This window comes from Drosophila willistoni, unplaced genomic scaffold, assembly GCF_018902025.1.
Source record: "Drosophila willistoni isolate 14030-0811.24 unplaced genomic scaffold, UCI_dwil_1.1 Seg274, whole genome shotgun sequence".
NCBI classification, from domain to species: domain Eukaryota; kingdom Metazoa; phylum Arthropoda; class Insecta; order Diptera; family Drosophilidae; genus Drosophila; species Drosophila willistoni.
Window position 1 is genome coordinate 45348 of NW_025814233.1, and position 20316 is coordinate 65663.

Here is a 20316-nt window from a genome sequence, read left to right on the forward strand (position 1 = left end):
TACTCTGATAGCATTATGGTGCAATAATGACACATTTTTACTCATCTAATAATCTAAAAAAGATTCCTAGTTTAAATTAACACCTTAAAATATGCAATACGTTTTTGATGAGTGAATTTTTTTTAAAGAGTTTAGGCAACTTATCTTTATGACACCCCAAAAACTATTCATACAGAGATGTCGCAGAAATCGATAATATTGAAACATGCATTACAATTTTCAATTTGCAAAAACAGAAAAAATAAATGGAACTACAGATTTATACATTTTTTTTGCCTTTATTGGCTTTTTTGTAACTTTTTGAAGAAGTTATATCAAAGTGCCGAGTTAAAAAATTTAAATGTATTTTTATTGGGCAAGAGTAATTTTAAATTAACATCGGTTAATTATAAACAAAATATATGTAAATTTGAATTTTTAAAACAATTTTTTTTGGGAAAGCATATTTGTAAGCTTAAGCTAAACTTTAAAGTAAAAGGTTATTGTGACTGGAAGTAATATTTTACCAACAACTATAGGAAACCCACATGCTGCAAAATTGCTACATTTGTGACCTACTTTTTATTTGAATCCATGTCGCAAAGGTGAAGCAGCTTATCATTTTGTATGGATCGTAAAGCAAATGTCAAATAACCGAAAAAAATCATCGGATTCTACGAAAAGTTTTAGGATAAATTTTATTTAGAAACTATATGTTTGAAATGAACTCCGAGCCCGCGCGGGGAAGCTTTTAGTTTTGGGATGAGTTATTGGTTTATCAATTTTATGTATTTAAGGCACTTTGAAAATAAAATAAGTATTAAAAAAAAGGTTAAAGAAATGTTCGCATAAGTTGATCCAAAGTTATGGCTTTTGCAATAGTTATTCAGCATTTTTGTACCTTGGACCTATAGGTTGAAATGGTATGTTAAAGTCGCCAAAATGTATGTAACAGGCAGAAGGAAGCTTTTCACTACGAAGTAGTGGTTTTGGTGGTTTTGTGCTGACTAGCACAGATGGAGCAGAGAGGGGGAAGGCAACAGTACCTCACCGTATGACCAAAGAGAAGGCAGTTTTTGCATTGAGGAATACCTTTTTGGCCCCTTTGCCTCTCCACGCGGATCTCTTGGCATCCCAGGACTTTAATTTTAAGAATTTCGTTATGTTTATTGTCCTCCTGTCTGTTTATTTCTATTAAGAATACATTCATTGGCTTTTTAGTTCTGTAATTTGTTAGTCTTTTGATGTATTTAGTCTCATATCCTAACTTTTTTAGATCACAACGGATGGCTTCATGTTCAGTGGAGTGGTGCAGATTCAAAATGGCGAATCTAGCGCCTCGTTCCCATCTGGGCTGATGTGTAAAATAGGCGTATTTGTATGCCTCTAGCGTAGTTTTTAATTTGGCATAGATATCCATTGGTTTGGCAGTGATTCGGGTCAGGCCGTTACTCAGCCGGGCCAAGTGATAGAGCGAGAGAGAATTTCCAATTTCTCTCGTCAGTATCGGGATGAGAGCATTTTGGTTTTGGTTCTTTCTGCGTGCCACCATCGCCCAAGTGCATCTCTCCTCCAAATGAGAGCGCTCATCGGATATTTGTGGCACGAAGTTTGGCACTGGCTGGGCCAAGATGGCCAAATTTTGTGCTCTCTTGCTGGCGGTAGATTTTTGTGGCTTCTTAGTGGATGATGGCGTAGGCAAAGGTCGTGTTTTCTTAGTTATAGGCATTGTGATTGATAAGGACAAGAGGCTAGGTATCGTAGGGGCATTATGCGCTTTTTTTCCAGCAGCTCTGGCATAAAGGGGGAGGGGCATTCCGAGATGAGGGCGTTGTTGTGGTCAGTTATTAAAAGAGTAGTATTTAAGGGTGAGTCATCGGGGAGGACTAGGGCATTTATGGCATTTGAGTTGTTGTTGTTGTTGGTTTGTGTGGTATTTTGGCTGTCATCTCCATAGGCATTTTGCATGCTCACATTGTGTAGGTGGGCGAGCTTTTTTGTTGTTTATTAGTCAAGTCATTGAGTATGGGTGCAGCCATGTTGGCTTTGCTCTCTCATTTATTCTCTCTCCTCTCCCTATGACTTGCTGAGTCACACTTGTTGCATATGTTGCTGGTGTTGGGGTAGGCTCAGGTCAGCTGTTGTTGTTGGTGGTGGATTCTTAGCTGCAGACAGAGAGTCTGATTTGCATGTAGGGGCAGGGGAGGGACAAAATAAAATAACTTATAAATTAACTTAATTACTAACAATGAATGTATAATAATAAAATAGACAATGACATTTAGAATTTAGTGTTTTTTAGAGATCATTGTGGCGTAAGTAGTTTTAAGTATTTAGCATAAGTAAGTATTAGTTTTTAGCAATAAGAATTTTAAATTTAATTTTCCGGTGCAAAGGGTCTTAATAGGGGGAATTAGGCGAGTGCAGAGGGCACTAATAGAGGTAAGTAGAGAAGTGCATAGGGCGCTAGAGCGAGAAATGTAGGGAAACTGGCATTTTTTTGTGGTATTTTTAGGGCAACACTGGAGTGAGTGCTCATTATTGCGTGTGCGCTCACTGTTGCTGCTCAATACTTATTCGATAAGAAATCGATACAGCAACAGGTGGCGGCGCATGTGGCTAAAAAGAGAAGGCGATATATTTCCGAAATGTAAACAAACAATTAGAAAAATGTGACATAGTAAAGCTGTTAGGACGGGAGCAGCTGCTTGCAGATAAGTATTTTTTAGGTTGATGTTTTTGCTTATTTTTATTTTCAGGTCGAGGTAAGTAGACTCCATGGGATGCAGGTGGCCGCGTTGAGTTTTTAGGTGAGTATTGTTGGCTTTTAGTTTTTCCAATATTTGTAGTTAAATTTAATTTTGTTTTTCTCCGTTTTCAGGTGCGTCTGGTATAGAAGAATGTGTTGCGGCTGGCGGCATTTGTATGGCAGGTGAGTAATTGGTTGGTTTAGTAGTATTTTTTAACATTTTTATATTTTTTTCAGGTACAGGTGCAGCTTTATGACGTTTAGGACCAGGTGACGGGCCAAGTGATGCAGCACAAGAAGCAGGAGGAGCTCCAGTTGGATCTGCAAGCGGCTGGGGCTCGATTTTAGATATGTATTTAGTTATTTTAACTTGTTTCTTTGTTGATTTTTTTTATTTTCAGGCGCAGCCTTGGGTAGAGGGCCAGAAGGACCAGCTGGTGTTGCTGCAGGTGACTGAAGAGGATTTGCAGGTAAGCTCACGTGATTATTGAGAGATTTTTCTGACGATTTGTGTTTTTTTTCCAAGTGCAGGCGCTAGTGAAGGACGAGATGGAAAAGGAGATCGGCCAGATTTAGCACGAAGAATTGCACGCGATGCTACTGGCGGCATTTGCATGGCAGGTGAGTAATTTGTTGATTTAGTAGCATTTTTATATTTTTTCCAGGTGCAGGAGCAGCTTTATGGCGTTTAGGACCAGATGACGGGCCACGTGGTGCAGCAGAAGATGCAGGAGGAGCTCCAGTTGGAACTGCTAGCGGCTGCGGCTGGATTTTAGATATGTATTTAGTTAAATTAGGTTGATTCTTTGTTGATTTTTTGTTTTTTTTCAGGTGCAGCCTTAGGTAGAGGGCCAAAAGGACCAGCTGGAGTTGCTGCAGGTGACTGAAGAGAATTTGCAGGTAATTTTACGGGATTATTGAGAGATTTTTCTGACGATTTGTGTTTTTTTCAGGTGCAGGCGCTAGTGAAGGACGAGATGGACCAGATGATTGGCCAGATGCTGGACGAGGATTCGCAGACGATGCTGCTGCTGTCTGACGTAGATTTTCAGGTGAGTTTTTGTGTTTTATTGCTGATTTAGATAATAATTTTAAAATATTTTCGGATACAGGAGCTGCAGATGGACTAGCTTGACGAGATTCTGGATGACGCAGATGAGACGATGCGTACGACGCTGGACAAGGAGCTGCTGTTTGCTGTTGTGTATTTTCAGGTGAGTATTTGTACTTTTTAGTTGGTTTTATTTTTAGATTTGTTTTATTTTCAGGTATTGGTGCATCAGGCGAGCGGAAGTCTGGACAGGACGATTGACGAGATGGTGCAGACGCTGAAAACGAGGCAGAGAGTGCAGGAGGCGCTTCTACTGGAGGCACAGCTGTCGAGGACTGGCCCTCTGGCCAGGCCAGGAAGGCAGCTGAATAGTGGACAGGATTCTGGCTTTGCAGGGGCCGCCTGAATTCATATTTCGTTATGGTTAGGTAAGTGAATGTTTGCAGAAGTATTAGTATTGGTGTTAGACTGATTGTTAGTTAGGACCATCATGGGTGCAGTATCAGTTTTCCTTTTTTTTTAGAGCATCAGTGCTATTCGTGCTGTTATCAATTAATTTGAGCAACTCAGATTCCAGACTAGCCATGTTTAGAGCGAGTAGTTCATTTTCCGTGTATTGAATTTGTTCGTTTGGCCAAGGGGGACAGGATGAGCCTTTGAATGACAAGTGGTTTGTCCCTGATTTTTTCCTCAATGTCCGCTCTGGATCTTCTGCCTGTCTTATAATCTCTAAACAGCAAGTTGATGATGTGTCCAGGCAGGCGTTCCGGGTTTTTTTTTCTAGCTATAGACGCTTCCTTAGCTCTGAGAACATCTTGCTTTTCAGTGATCCTGTTGTAGGTCTGGTGACAGTTGTCAGCAATAAGAGTTGGCGCCTTGGAAAAGAACTCCATAAGCTTGGATTCAATGCGAAGTTTTATGTTAGTTACTGTTACGCTTGGGTTGAGCTGAGGTGGCATCAGTGGTGGCGTTTGGGCTTTTTTTATCGTTCGTAAGGCGACAAGTTTATCTATTTGCTTTCAGTACCTAGGCCATGGCAAACGTTTAGGGATAAATGGCTTTAGATAAAGTTTTTCAATTTCTTTGTTCTCATGGTCAGACATGGAGTTAAAGAATCTTAGGCAAGCGTCATTGTATATAGTTTCTAGAGGTTTGGCGTTATGTTTTTCTTGAATTTCAGAATTTGGGCAATAGATGTTCGCATTTGTTAGCTTTCTGAGCAGTTTATTGTGAGTTCCGGTGAGCTTTTTGAATAGGGTGTTAGATAATTAGGCTACCCCATATGGGAATAGCGTATGTCCAAATAGGGACTAAGATTTGGTTGTAGATAGTGACCTTGCAGCGAGTGCTAAGATGGCTTTTAGCTCCCACGAGCCATTTGTAGCGAGTATAGGTGGACTTGGCTTGAGCACAAAGTTTGGCAATATGGGTTTTAAACAGGAGTTTGCTATCAACAAGGACTCCCAATTATCGGCACGAGGACGTATTTTTAATAGGTTTGTTATTAACTTAACAGTGGTAGCTTTAACAGCAGGTGAGGTAGATTGTCTGGAGAAGAGAACATAAATTGTTTTACTCACGTTGACTGTGAAACACCATTTGTTGGACCAGGTAGAGAACTTGTGTAGGTAATTTTCCGTTTTATTCATGGCTACAAGGGCGTTTTTATCGGTCGAGATGAAAATAGTATCGTCAGCATATGTAGAGAGCAGAGTGTCACCGTGTTTATACCTATAAACAACAACATAAACGGGTAATATTCGATCAGGGTTTCATGCTCAATTATGAACTTTGGAATTGGCATGTCTGACGAGTATATGTTGTATAGCAGGGGTCCCAAACACTACCCTGAGGGATTCCTGCTACAATTTTCGCATCACGGAACATAATACCATGGTTACCGCGAACGGAGAACGTGCGATCCTTGAGGTAACTGTCCAGAACTTTGTATAGGTTAATAGGTAGTAGCTTTATCAACTTGTTACGCAGACCGCAGTGCCAAACTTTGTCAAACGCTTCTGTAATATCGATGAATATAGCCGATCCATACAGTTTGTCCTCAAAAGCTCTCTGGAGGAACTGTGTAACGCGAGCTAGTTGATGCTCGGCCCCATGAAATTTGCGGAATCCAAATTGGTAGTTAGGTATGGATTGTGAAAGACGGTTACATTTAAGGAGCCTCTTGGCAAGCAAGTATTTTTGAGAAAGCAGGAAGCAAGCTTATGGGGCGATACGAGCTAGCTTCAGAAATTGGTTTTTTTGGTTTTTTTTACCATGACAACTATGGCTTTTTTCCACACTAGGGGGAAGTGGCCAAAACGTAGGATGCTGTTGTATATTTTGAGTAAGAAGATGATAGCTTTGAGTGGGAGAACTTTGATTAGGGCATTGTTGATCCTATCATATCCTGGTGTTTTTTTGTTATTAAGCTATCAATCTTTTTTTTTAGTTCAGGGAGAGTGATGGGCTTGACAAAAGGTGAGTTGCTGGAGTCAAAGTTGGCGGAGGAGCTAGCGATGGAGTGGTGGGTTTTACATGCATACTCCATGAGAATTTTTTGGGCAAGGATGGCATTTGTTTCCTCGTTGATTTTGGCCCTGTCACGAGAGCTATTTGTCAAGTTGGGAGAGAAACGCTTCTCTAACTGGTCAGTAAACAGCTCCATTTTTTCTTCAGGTGATCTTGTCCATGCATGCTTCTTGTCTACTCCGCTAGGGATCCTAAGAGGCCAGTTAGGAAGGGGCTGCCGTTTTAGTTTGTTGGTTAATTGCCACAGCTTGTGGGGTCTGTACCGATCAGAGGAGTCTATTTTACATAGTTTTTTATTTAAGTGTTTGTTTTTTGATAGGTTTATTTCTTTGTTTAGTAACTTAGTTGTATATTTTAATGTTTTTTTATGTTCAAAGTTTCGTGAGAGGCAATATATCAATTTTATTTTATTTTTTTGTTTTAATAATTTGTTCATTTTTATACCATACACCCATAGGGTGAAATGGTATATTAAAGTCGCCAAAATGTATGTAACAGGCAGAAGGAAGCATCTCCGACCCCACAAAGTATATATATTCTTGATCAGGATCAACAACCGAGTCGATCTAGCCATGTCCGTCTGTCCGTCCGTCCGTCTGTCCGTATGAACACCTAGATCTCAGGGACTGTAAGAGCTAGAGCCACCAAATTTGGTATGTAGAGCCACCAAATTTGTATGTAGAGTGATCAAGTTTATTTCAAATTTTTGCCATGCCCCTTTCCGCCTCCGCAATTTAAAAAAAGCGTTTATCTCAAAAACTATACCAGCTAGAGACACCATCGAGTTATGCATATAAACGTTTTTCCATAAGGCCGGAGTTGGCCGTTGGCTGGTGGGGGCGCTAGGGAGCTCGTAAGATTGAGTGAGCGAGATACTAAGATATGCTTGTAAGAAGCATGTGAAAATGCATTTGTTTAATAAAGTTGAAATATTTGCTTTACTGGTGTATGGTATACCTAAGTCGGCGAGACGACTTATTTACTTCATATTATTTATAGGTATGGCTCCTCCGATTCGGTACGTATTTTGCAGGTCCCTTCGTAGAGGTATAGTGGCCAGGGCTGCAGCATGGTGAATATTGTTTGTGAAGATATTAATCGCGTCCTCAATGTCTAATCCAGATTCGATTTCCATATTTAGGTGGAGGGAGTCGCTGAGGGTGTTTTGCAACAGTTTGATGTTAGATCCTACAGGCAAAAATCTTCGATTGTCAGGAAGTAAGTTTGGGTGCTGGTCCATCGTGATGTGTACAAAAACAGGTAAGTAGATCACTTCAAGGAGAGTTCTGCCGCGTTTACATGACCTTGAATTACCCCACTTTTTAAGGTAAGGCGTTTGATCCGCCTGGCCTCAGTCTTTCGATTGAGGCCGCTTTTTATTTTTTGCCCTTTCACCTACTAGGGTATATAGTAAAAATTTAAATTTAAAAGGCCGTTACAGCAGCAGGGGCGGGGGGATTAAAATTATCTTAAAACTAGATTAATACTAAATAAAAAATATACAATAAGACATTAGATTAACATTTAGTTTTTAGCGATTTAGGTAAGATAGTTTGTAGTATGATAGATTTAAGATTAAGTTACTTTTAGCATAAGTAGTCAAGTAGGGGCGGGGGGATTAAAATTATCTTAAAACTAGATTAATACTAAATAAAAAATATACAATAAGACATTAGATTAACATTTAGTTTTTAGCGATTTAGGTAAGATTTAAGATTAAGTTACTTTTAGCATAAGTAGTCAAGTAGGTAGCAATTTTTTAATAATAAATAAATTTGGCGAATAAGTATTTGGTGCTAAGGTGGCTACAAAAACGTGGCGATTAATGTCGGGAAAAAAACTGGTTTTAAAACTGGTTGGCCCCCACACTGGAGAAAAAAGTAGGGAGACCCATATTTTGGGTCTGAGTAACACGAGTTTTTTAGCTTGGCCATTGGCGAGCCAAGCAGAGCAGTTAGCAGTTAGCTTTTAGTTGAGTTAGCTTTATAGGCTAGAAGTTTTAGAGCAATTAGCTTTTAGTGGGGGAAAACATAGAGACCAAATATTTAAGTAAAAGAAGCCAATATTGGCTAGAGTCCGTAAGGCATAATTTGAGAGCAAGGCAAGAAGTTAGCTATATAAGGTTGAGATTCAGAGTCTTTGGCTTTGGTTTAGCCAGAATCGGCCGGCGTATCGATAGTGCTCTGAAATGATGATGACCTATCGATAAGTCATCGATATGTGTCTGATGGCGAAGTTTCCGCATGTGAGCTGGAAAGAGAGAGCGACATTTATTTGTAAAGAATAGGAAAATAGAGGTAAGTAAAAAAAATATAAAATTGACAATAGTAATAATTAACATAGAACATTTTAAAAATCAATTTCAGATGCCTTGCAGGAACATGGCGAGTTCATGAACGGTGGAGTATTCTGGCGACGACAGAGTAAAGCTGTTGGGTCGAGAACAGCTGGCGACCTTTGGCAGATTTTGTTGCTGCAAGGTTTTGCGAAACGATCCGTTTTGCATTTTTGTTGGTGTTGCTGCCCGACCGGGTTTGCTTGCAGGTAAGTGTTTGTTGATTAATTTAATTTTTTGTTTGTTTTCAGGTACTGGTGATTTGGCTTTGGCCAGTTTTGTTGGCCGCATGTTGGTATTTGGTGAGTACCGCTGACTTTTACCTTTGTCGATAATTATAGTTGTTTCTCCGTTTTCAGGTACGTCTAGTGTATAAATAGGGGTTGCTGCTGTAGGCGAGTAATTTACAGGTGAGTATTTTGTTGATTTGGTATATTTTTGTAACAATTTTTGCTTTCTTTCAGGTGCAGGCGCATTAGTTGGAACCAATGGGGCGGCTGCCAGACGAGATTTAGCACCAGAAAGTGTAGGAGGGGCTGCAATAGGTGCTACTAAAGACTGCAGCTGGCTTTCAGATAAGCTTATGGTTTTTTTAGAGCGATTCTTTGTTGATATTTTTTGGCTTTCAGGTGTAGCCGCTACTTGAGGACCAGGAGGACCAGATGCTGCTACTGGTGATGACTGGAGACGATTTGCAGGTAAGTTTGTGTGAATTTTAGGTGATTTTTCTAACGATTTGTGTTTTTTTCCAGGTGTAGGCGCTAGCAGAGGACGAGATGGACCAGATGATTGCCAAGATGGTGCACGAGGCGGTGCTGCTGCTGGCTGACATGGATTAACAGGTGAGTTTTTATGATTTTTATGAGATTTAGATAATGATTTTACGACGCTGGACAAGGAGCTGCTGTTTGCTGTAGTGTATTTTCAGGTGAGCATTTGTAGATTTTAGTTGATTTTATTTTAAGATTTGTTTTATTTTCAGGTACTGGTGCATTAGACGAGCTGAAATCTGGACAGGTCGACTGGCGAGGTGGTGCAGACGGTTGCTGGTGGACTTCAGGTAAGTTTTTGTTAGCGTTAGATTGCATATTCATTGTCTCATGCCCAAATTTTCTTTCCTTATCATGATTCATTTGCCTTTCTTGCCGCTCTGGGCGCTGGTCAACGACAAATTTTGACAGTTCAGCCTTATAAAATGCACAGCCCCTATAGGTGGCTCTATGGCCATCTCTGCAGTTGCCACACTTGGAGATTGGCCATCAGGAGAGGGGCATTTGTTGGATTTGTGCTGGCCAGCACAGACGGAGCAGAGCGTGGGAAGGCAGCAGTACCTGGCTGTATGGCCAAAGAGGAGGCAGTTTTTGCATTGGGGAATCTCCCTTCGGCCCCTTTGCCTCTCGACGCGTACCTCCTGGCTGCCTAGGTCCTTAATTTTAAGTATTTCATCATGTTTATTGTCATTATGTTTGTTAATTTCAATTAAAAAGACATTCATTGGCCTCTTAGTTCTTAGTCTTTTGATGTATTTTGTCTCAAATCCTAGCTTTTTCAGGTCACGACGGATAGCTTCGCATTCAGTGGAGTGGTGTAGATTCAAGATGGCAAATCTAGAACCTCGTTCCCATCTGGGCTGGTGAGTAAAAAAGACAAACTTGTTTGCCTCTAGGGTAGCTTTTTTTGCCGTAGGTGTCCATTGCTTTGTCCGTGATTTGAGTCAGGCCGTTACTCTAATTAATAGTGTGAATGATTAATATATAAGACATAATGTTTGTTGGGTGTTACTGGTAGGCCAAAAAAAAAATTGTGGGAAATTTACATGGGAAATTTTTTACATGCAAGTAAATAAATGCTTACTGGGTTATACCAAGCGCCATAAAAACAAATAGAGGATCAAGAACAAGTTGCAAGCTGCAATAATTATAAAGAATATGGTATTTACAAATATTGTTCATTAATAGTGATTAGTATAATTGTTTCTTGCAGGTTATCAGTTCGAATCATATCGATCATTGAGTCATTGCAGTTGGCAAAATCATTGAGGCAGCGCTCTTATTGGCAGGAAAATTCCCTCTTATAGGCAAGAAGTGAGTAACATGTGTTGTTTTTTTTTTGCCATAGGCAAACATTTCGGCATTAATCGGCTTATTTCTGTCTCTCTTCTCGGATTGGACTATGTGAGACCCCAGAACAATGTATGCGTGCCCTTCAGCCCCAGTATTGGAGGTTTTGGGCCGTCAGGAGAGCTTGTTTGCCTGTGGAGTGGCAGCACAGTAGGCTAGCAATTGGTGCGCGGCACTGGAGAAGCATCTGTTCCATCTACAGGCTCGTTTGGAGGAAAATAACTAGGAGCGGGAGGGCCAAATCCCTTCGACCGCAATGTAGTGCTCGAGCAGGCATTGCTTGGATGATAGGTCCATATTGACTGCCTGCTGGCCAGGCCTGGTACAGGCTGGCTGAAAGCGGGAGGGCCAAGTCCCTTTAACCGCTATATGGAGATTTTGTCAAGGTCAGCTGGCTGAAAGTGAGTAAGTAAAGAATTAGCAGTTTTTTGCACCTTGATGGGTGGTAATCTCTCATTATTTTTCGTTTCAGCTTCTATGCTAGGTCAGTTGTTGGTCATCATTAAGGGTGACTATTTCCCCAGGCTTTAGTGGAGGTTGGACAAGTCGCTGGATTTGGATTGGCTGGCCCTTCAATCGCTCTTCTATGTACGCGCGATTTCGTGTGTTAAAATCTCGAAACAGGCCGTTGATCACGTGTCCTTCCATGCGCACAACAGGTTTGTTTAGTTTCGATTTTTCCTCCTTTTGTTTTTTGAGTTCGTTTCTCTCAATAATTTTTTGGTATCTTAGGTGGCAATCGAATCTGATGAGAGATGGGGCGCCATCAAAATGGGCCGTCGCCTCCCGCATTGCATGCCGATCTAGATGAGTAGTTGGAGATTGCTGCTGCTGTGTGTCAACGGAAGATGAAGCCCGTAGCTGGGAGGCCTGTGCTGCTGGCTGGTGCTGCTGGACGACTATTTGATTCGCAGCAGCGTATCCATTTGCGGTGAGTATTGAATATTTGCTGTCATTGGTGGAGCTGGAATGTCAGATTGCTGTTGCTGAGTGTCAGCAAAAGATAAAGCCCGTAGCTGAGAGGCCTGTGCTGTGGGCTGCTGCTGCTGACCAACGAGTTGATGCTGCTGCTGTGCCTTTATTTGCTGAGAATATTGAATATTTGCTGACATTGGTGGAGCTGGAATTGCAAATTGCTGCTGCTGAGTGACACCAGAAGATGAGGCCCGTGGCTGAGAGACCTGCGCTGCGGGCTGATGCTGCTTGCCAGCCAGTTTATGCTGATTCAGCTCCGCCAATAGCTGAAGATGTTGTATATTAGCTGCATTTTGAGGAACTGGAATAGTTTTCTGTGTGTCGATAGGAGTTGACACCTGAAACTGACAGGCCTGTGCTGGATGCTGACGCTGCTGTCCAACCACTTGATGCTGCTGCTGCATCGTCATTTGCTGTAGATGATGTATACTTGCTGCAATTTGATGAACTGGAGTTGCTGACTGCTGTTGTCGTGTGTTTGCAGGAGATGACGCCTGTAGCTGAGAGGCCTGTGCTGCGGTCTGGTGCTGCAGTGTGTTTGCAGTACTTAGAGGAAACGTGGTTGTAGTTAGCTATTGCTGGGTGCTATTTGTGGTAAGAAAGTTCTGTGTTGGTGCTGCACATTGCTGCTGGTTTGGCTGTTGAGTGAGATGAGGTGTATTTCGGGCTGCTACCATTTTCTCTAGTTGATTAGAGTATCTAGGCCAGGAGAGCCTTGTAGGAGTAAAGGGTTTTTCCAGGATATTCCTTACTTCTACATTTGGATGTTCTAGAGTGGAGATAGCAAATTTTACGCAAGCCAAGTCATATTTGAGTTCCATGGATTTAACATTATGTTTGTCGCGAATATAGGCATTTGTGCTGAATATATCCGAGTCCGTAATTTTTCTCAGCAGTTCGTTGTGCGTTCCACAGATTTCTTTGAATAGAGTTTCCGAAATAAGGCTGCCCCATACAGGAATAGCATACGTTAGAATGGGAACAATAATTTGTTTAAATATTGTGACTTTACATCTTGTGCTGAGGTAGCTCTTTACGCCAACAAGCCATTTTAGGCGATGATAGATAGCTTTAGCTTGTGAATAGGGATTCCCGGAGAGAAGGAAAATAACCCAATCTTCATTCGTTGAATTCAAAATATGAACTGATTTTATTTACAAAAGTACGGAGTTTATATAGGAAATCTTAGGCTCTAGGAGGTAACAATTGTTCTTAAGGAGATCTTATTCTAGTACGACTCACACCCACGCATTCGGGGGTTGAAAAATTATTATTATTTTAGGCACGGCGTCGGCCACTTGACATCCTGCCGTTGTGATCGTTTGGGTTAGTTTACAATTACAAGTGTTTTTCCCACAACGCGTGTGGCTGATTGTAATTCTAGTCATATGCTAGGTTAGTTGTTTGTGCCAAAGTACAGTTGTATTATATTTTCTTTAGTGCATCTGATTTGGTGAAGCCGCTTCAGATGGACACGATGTTTATTCTTAAACATTCTGCGAGGGGCCGCCAAATGGGGCGTTTTGGAATTTATTTTTATAGTATGTAGTTAGTTTTTGATTTAAGCCACCTTTAAATTGTTAGAAAACCATGCTTTGCCTCCGCTCGCCTCTCCTTAAATTCGTTCGGACTCCGCTCGCCTCTCCGATCTGCTCCTGCGGCCACCTGGCACCATCCTTTTCGTCTCTGCAACTATGTTGTTGCTCTGCTGCTAACGTGCTGCCTCTTTGCAAATATTTCATTGCTCTTCTGCTGTCCTTTGTTGCCTAATTGCAACTGTTTCATTGCTCTGCTGCTGATCTTTGTTGCCTACTTGCAACTACATACAGCGTTTGCAACGATATTAGTGTACATACACACTCAATATTTCTGTTATACTTTCGATATTACGGCTTCGAAAACGCCAAACACTAAAACACTCCGACTGCCGAAATTACTACAGTTGCTCCACTAGCCAAACTGCCTTTAAATTCAGACGCTCGCATTTTTTATTTATTAAGCAATAATATTTTGCTTTAATTTTATACTCTGTCTCTTACCACTGCTGGGGGAAAACAAGAGTTTTTTTTATTTTGCTACCTTTAGCTGATCTTATCATAAGAATTCAGACTTTAAGGAGCTGATTCATTCTCTGAGTCTCTTACCACTGGTGGGGGAAAACTACAGAGTTCCTTTTTCTCGAAGGACCAAACATGATCCATTTGGCTCGAAGGACCAAAATGATCCATCCGGCTCGAAGGACCAAAATGAATAGGGATTCCCGGACAGAAGGAAAATAACCCAATCTTCATTCGTTGAATTCAAAATATGAACTGATTTTATTTACTAAAGTACGGAGTTTATATAGGAAATCTTAGGCTCTAGGAGGTTACAATTGTTCTTAAGGAGATCTTATTCTAGTACGACTCACACCCACGCATTCGGGGGTTGATAAATTATTATTATTTTAGGCACGGCGTCGGCTACTTGACATCCTGCCGTTGTGATCGTTTGGGTTAGTTTACAATTACAAGTGTTTTTCCCACAACGCGTGTGGCTGATTGTAATTCTAGTCATATGCTAGGTTAGTTGTTTGTGCCAAAGTACAGTTGTATTATATTTTCTTTAGTGCATCTGATTTGGTGAAGCCGCTTAGATGGACGTTCTTAAACAGCTTGAATATATAGGTGGGTTATGTGATTTTTTAGAATTAGTTTACTGTCTATGACTCCTAGATATTTATTTTGATTAGCGTTTTTTATAGGTTTTTCATCGATTTTTATTAGGTAAGATCTTAGAGCAGGAGAGATGTTTCGTTTTGTGTATAGGACATGAATAGTCTTATCATTATTTATCGTCAAGCACCATTTAGTTGACCATTTGGTGAATTCATTTAGGTATTTTTGTGTTTTCCTGATGGCCATGTAGGCATTTTTATCAGTAGATACGATTATTGTATCATCTGCGAACGTTGACAGTAGGATGTCAGGGTTCTTCTTGTTTTCACCTGATACCATGAGAAAGTCGTGTTCAAAGATATAATCAGGAATTGTCATGTCAGACGAATAAATATTGAAGAGAAGGGGGCCCAGATCACTGCCCTGGGGTATTCCTGCAGTGATTTTGCCAATTCTGGAATTTGTGTCATCTGCGCCCCTGACTGTGAACGATCTATCCTGCAGAAAGCTTTCAAGAATCTTGAACAAGCAGTAAGGCAGGAGTTTGGCCAGTTTATTTAATGTCTACAAATACAGCAGAGCTGTATTCTTTTTGATCGAGTGATTTTTGTAGGAACTGTGTGACCCTTGCGAGTTGGTGTTCAGTGCTGTGGATTTTACGAAAGCCAAATTGATGGTTTGGAATTGCTTTGCGAAAAGTTGAATACAAATTATATTGTTCACACCAAAGATTAAAAAGGGGCAACGTTACAAGGTCAAGGACAATATCCAAACTATTCACACGAAATACGTTTTGGATGGCAAAGCAACGATTGCTTTCAAGAAGCCCTCACAGAATCTGTTGATTAAATGTGATCCCATTCAGCTGAAGGGATTCCTGCAGACGCTTAAACTGGGTATGGAAGGCAAGGATGTCATCAATTTGAGACTAAATACAGTCACTGCCATGGCACAAAAATCAAAGTTACAGACGAAAATGGCTATAAATCGTCATAGTGACTATCCCAGGCCAAGGCCTTTCCTCGATATCTACAATCCCTAACAATAAACAATACGCAATTGGTTAAATTGAGCTATCATATATGCTCCTTACGGAATCTAACTCACCTGGATGTATTCAGCAATAAGTTGCGTAAGGTAAGGAAATAAATAAAAAGACAACTTTTAGCATCTTCAAAACTAAATTTAAATTTCCAGTTACCTGTTGAACTGGGGAGATTACACCTGAGCAAGCTCGTCCTCCATGACAATAATCTGGGTGAAATGGACGATTGGTTCTAAATGACAGCAAATTACGAGACTCCCTGTGCGAATTAGATTTATCGGCCAACGATTTGACATGTTTGCCTTTGCCTGTGGTCAAGTGCCACAAATTGGTTAATTTGAATCTCAATTACAATAATTTGACTCATCTACCCTTTGCCATACGTCGCCTGAGAAGATTACGCTCGCTTTACGTGTCGGAAAACAAATTAAAATCTGACAGCTGCCATAGATAATTTACGTAATGAAATCTTGGATGTTTGGCGTAATTCATTCAAGGGTCTCAATGTCTTGGAGGCTCATCGCCTGGCCTTTGCTTCCGATGCGGACGGAGCTTCAACTCATTCGCCTGAACCTCTCTGGCTTCAAGCTGCCCAAGCTGTGGCCCAATATGAACTGCCAATCGATTCCCTGCCAGCCATACTCATTCAACTAATTGCCGAGGCACCAAAATGTTCCTGTGGCAAATTGTGCTATGCCTTGGACAAGAAGCACATTATCGAACGTGTTGGTCAACCGAAATTTGTAAATATTAAAATCTTACCTATAGTCGAGAGCACATGATCTATTCTGATGTTGTCATATGTGGCAGCAATTGTAGTATAAGCAACCCATGTAAGAACCTATTCTCAGCTCTAATTATCTGATATTAGCATATTATGCCAATGTGCCAAACAAAAGTGGAATTAATAATTAAATGTTATGAATAATTATGCAATTGAAGAACATCACTCATCTTTATTTGGATCAACACGCAATTAATCTCAACTGAAAGCGCTTAAGGACTACGGGGCAACCTTCATCTTAAATAAATAGAAACGAAGATTTATTGTCATTATTTTTGAAGGAGGTATACAACTGCAAACTTTTCTCTTTCATTTTGATTGCGATAAGAATGTTTGAAATTTATATTTCAGGATTCCAAAAGATATGATTTTCAAGGACATTCTTTTTCCTGAATAGTCAAAGTGCTTCAGCCATTATTTGATTATTTTAATGCGATTAACTACTCTTGTTTTTAGTCAAGCAACTTTTATTCTTATGTCAAACAAAATTTTAATTTTCCCTCCATTCAATCTAAGAAATCGATTTATTATCGATAGGCGGAGACGTTGATGTGGCAACCTTCCTATTTTTAAAACAGCTGATTGTATTTTTCCGCGTTAATTGGTTTGATTTTATATTTTTTTATTTTTTAAGTTTATACCACAAGTTTAAAATGAAAGTCCTCTGTGAGGTGCAAGTGATGAACCGTGTGACCCAAGCGAATCGTACGCCGCGGGCAGTTAAATCCACTTTGGCCATAGGCGACAAACAGAGCGCCCTGGATTCAAATGGTATGAAAAAACAAACAAAACAAAAATAATAATAATAATTATTTTACATTGCAAGAGGGAATACAAAAAAGGAACTGGAAATGATATTATTCACGCCACAAATCATTACTGGGCAGCGTTACAAGATCAAGGATAATATCCAGGCGGTTCACACGAAATTCGTGGCGGACGGCAAAGCAATAATTGGATTCAAGCAGCCGGCAGAAAATCTATTGATTAAATGTGATCCCATTCAGTTAAAGGATTCCTGCAGACTCTCAAACTGGGTATGGAGGGCAAGGACGCCATCAATTCGAGACTGAATATAGCCACTGCCACGGCCATTACACAAAAAGCAAAGTCACAGACAAAAAAGACCATTAATCGTCGCTCCGATTATCCCATCAAGGGTTTTCCACGATCTCTGCAGTCTCTGACAATCAATAGTAGTCAATTGGTTAAGCTAAGTTTTGAGATATGCTCGTTGCGTAATCTAACCCATCTGGATGTGGCCCTTTTATCTGTCCTGTTTGGCTGTACAAATGTTTATAGAATTGGTGTAATATTAACACTTATTTAAAACTTTTTTCAGATACCCGACGAAACCCTGCCCTGCCCCTGACGAAACTCGTACTTCTTGGGAATTGTCAGGGAGAACTGAACGATTGGTCATTTCTAAATGGCATCAAATTGAGTGAATCTCTTTGTGAATTGGATTTATCTGGTGGTTAAATGCCAAAAGCTGGTTCATTTGAATCTAAATCACAATAATCTAAAATTTTTACCCTTTGCCATGCGACGACTGAAGAAATTGCACTCGCTTTATGTATCGGACAATAAATTGGAATCTCTGCCAGCTGCCCTAGAAGACCTACACATTAATACCCTAGATGTTTGTGGCAATGCATTTAAAGGACCCAATCATCTGGATGTTCAACGTCTCGAGCTCACCACTGAGGCAAACACAAGGACCCAATGCTCCCTCAGCCGCTCTGGCTGCAAGCAGCTCGTTCAGTCTCGAGGGCACCACTGAGGCAAACACAAGGACCCAATGCTCCCCTCAGCCGCTCTGGCTGCAAGCAGCTCGTTCAGTCGACCAATTTAAACTGCCTATATACTCACTACCTGCCATACTGATCAAACTGATAGCCGAGACACCAAAATGTGTTTGTGGCAAATTTTGTTTTCTCATGGACTCGCTGAATATCTATAAACGTATACGCTCTGCCAAATTTGAAAGAATCAAGAATTATAGCTACAGTCCAGATCAGTTTATATATGTTGATATTGTCAAGTGGCTACTGTAAGAATGTTAAGTTGGAATATTTTATTTATTATTTTAGTATTACAATTCTTAATAAAGTCTGATCTAAATGAGAATTAATGTTAAAGTTTCTTCAGAGGGATCATTTAATGTTATTAAACTTGCCTAAATTGACTAGTCTTAGATTACTATCGGAATAATCTGCCAAAAGGTCCGAATTGTACACAAATCTAGTACACTTAATTGATTTTTTGGTATATAACAAATCCAACCCATGTATATTGGAAGTTGATTAGTTATTTGCCAATTAATCTATCTCAAATACTCTTGTTCATTGTTTCATCTCTACTAAATTAGAACTCTCTCCATCAAACATAATGTTTAAAGGTTGATTCATTGGGAAAACCTGAAAGGAAGGGTGCCTGAAAGGTTTTGATACAACGATTTTCAATTTAAGTAAATTTCAAAAAATTTAAATGAACAAATGCTTAAAAATTTGTTAAACATCTTACATCTTGAGGGAGAACGAGAGAAAGTGAACTAAGGCAATTCTTTTGCCCTACACACACACATACACATATGACCATATAAAGACATTCACACGCACGTCTACATCCCTTCCTGACTACACCTTCCTCCCCCGCCTTCTGTCCCTACGCAATCGTTTTTAACCTTATCATTCTGTATTTCTTGCCTATATATGGCTTACTTTTGTTTTCCTTTTGGGTTGCTTCTATGTTTTTATACCATACACCCATAGGGTGAAATGGTATATTAAAGTCGCCAAAATGTATGTAACAGGCAGAAGGAAGCATCTCCGACCCCACAAAGTATATATATTCTTGATCAGGATCAAAAACCGAGTCGATCTAGCCATGTCCGTCTGTCCGTCCGTCCGTCCGTCCGTATGAACACCTAGATCTCGGAGACTATAAGAGCTAGAGCCACCAAATTTGGTATGCAGTCTCGTGTAGTATGTACGCTTATCGAGTTTGTTTCAAATTTTTGCCACGCCCCCAGAATTTACATAAAACTGTTTTTTTTAAAAAGTATAGCAGATAGAAACATCAAATTTGGTTTATATACTCGTTTAGTTAGCGCGCAGAAAATAAATGTTCCAATTTTCTGATTTTCTTAAAAACTATGAAAGCTACCGACATTAAATTTGGTATGTAAGTTAGCCTAATAGACGCGCAGATATTGACTATTTAAAAATTTTGCCACGCCCATTTCCGCCCCCGAAAATTAAACAAAACTGATTTTCTCGAAAACTAACAAAGCTAAACTCACCAAATTTAGTATGTATATTGGCTTAGTATGCGCGCAGAATACATATATTTTAATATGTTGCCACGCCCACTTCCGCCTCCATAATTTAGAAAAAACCGATTAGCTCTTGCAATTTTTTGACCAACGCGATCAAATTTGGCAGACTAATAAATCTTATCTATTTCTATCAAACTACCAAATTGATTGAAATCGGACTAGAAACATACAAAATATACGTATGAACGTATTTTGCTACGCGATCCATAAGGACAGAATTGGCCGTTGGCTAGTGGCGGCGCTAGAGTGCTTGTGTGTTTGTAGAGTGAGCGAGATAGCAAACGGTATGAGGCATGTTAAAACAATTTAGTAGACATACATTTGGTTTTCGAAATTCTAAATATTTGTTTCACCTGGTGTATGGTATACCCAAGTCGGCGAGACGACTTACTTACTTCATTTCATATTAAGGAGAGCACAGCTCGTTGTTTTTGTTATTAAAAGCTGTGTGGCGATGTGACTTGCATAAATGTGTGTGTTTTTTTGTTCTCTGTGAGTTTTTCTTTATCTGAGCTCACGAGCTTTTCCACATTTTCCTTTTTTGCTATCATTTTGCTTTTTACTTCCACTTTTTCTCTCTGTCTGTTTATTAAAATCACAAAACTTCTGCACACTTTTTTAAATAAGCATAAAAAAATGACACACTAACATCCAACACACACACCACACACATGACACATACTCACTAACTCCCCACTACCGCCTCTTTCTCTATACAGTGATTTTATTCACCACTTTAATGTGCAGCTGGG

At 40.1% G+C, this 20316-nt stretch overlaps 2 protein-coding genes, 1 long non-coding RNA gene and 1 pseudogene across 3 annotated transcripts; all 4 read left to right on the forward strand.

The window, feature by feature from the left end:
• Nucleotides 1-9651: 9651 nt before the first annotated feature.
• LOC124461228 lies at nucleotides 9652-10148 on the forward strand. The gene is made up of 2 exons (XR_006954973.1): nucleotides 9652-9703; nucleotides 9825-10148. It is a non-coding gene; the product is annotated as an uncharacterized LOC124461228 (long non-coding RNA).
• A 4950-nt stretch (nucleotides 10149-15098) lies between these two features.
• Nucleotides 15099-16305, forward strand: LOC111519335 (annotated as a pseudogene).
• A 375-nt stretch (nucleotides 16306-16680) lies between these two features.
• On the forward strand, nucleotides 16681-18354 carry LOC111518352. Its single transcript, XM_047012787.1, has 3 exons — nucleotides 16681-16995; nucleotides 17053-17261; nucleotides 17567-18354. The coding sequence occupies exons 1-3, from the start codon at nucleotides 16878-16880 to the stop codon at nucleotides 17594-17596; spliced, it is 357 nt and encodes a 118-aa protein (XP_046868743.1). The 5' UTR covers nucleotides 16681-16877; the 3' UTR covers nucleotides 17597-18354.
• On the forward strand, nucleotides 17865-18354 carry LOC6637696. Its single transcript, XM_023179643.2, has one exon. It carries the CDS (start codon nucleotides 17865-17867, stop codon nucleotides 18279-18281), a length of 417 nt encoding a protein of 138 aa, XP_023035411.2. The 3' UTR covers nucleotides 18282-18354.
• Nucleotides 18355-20316: the final 1962 nt, after the last annotated feature.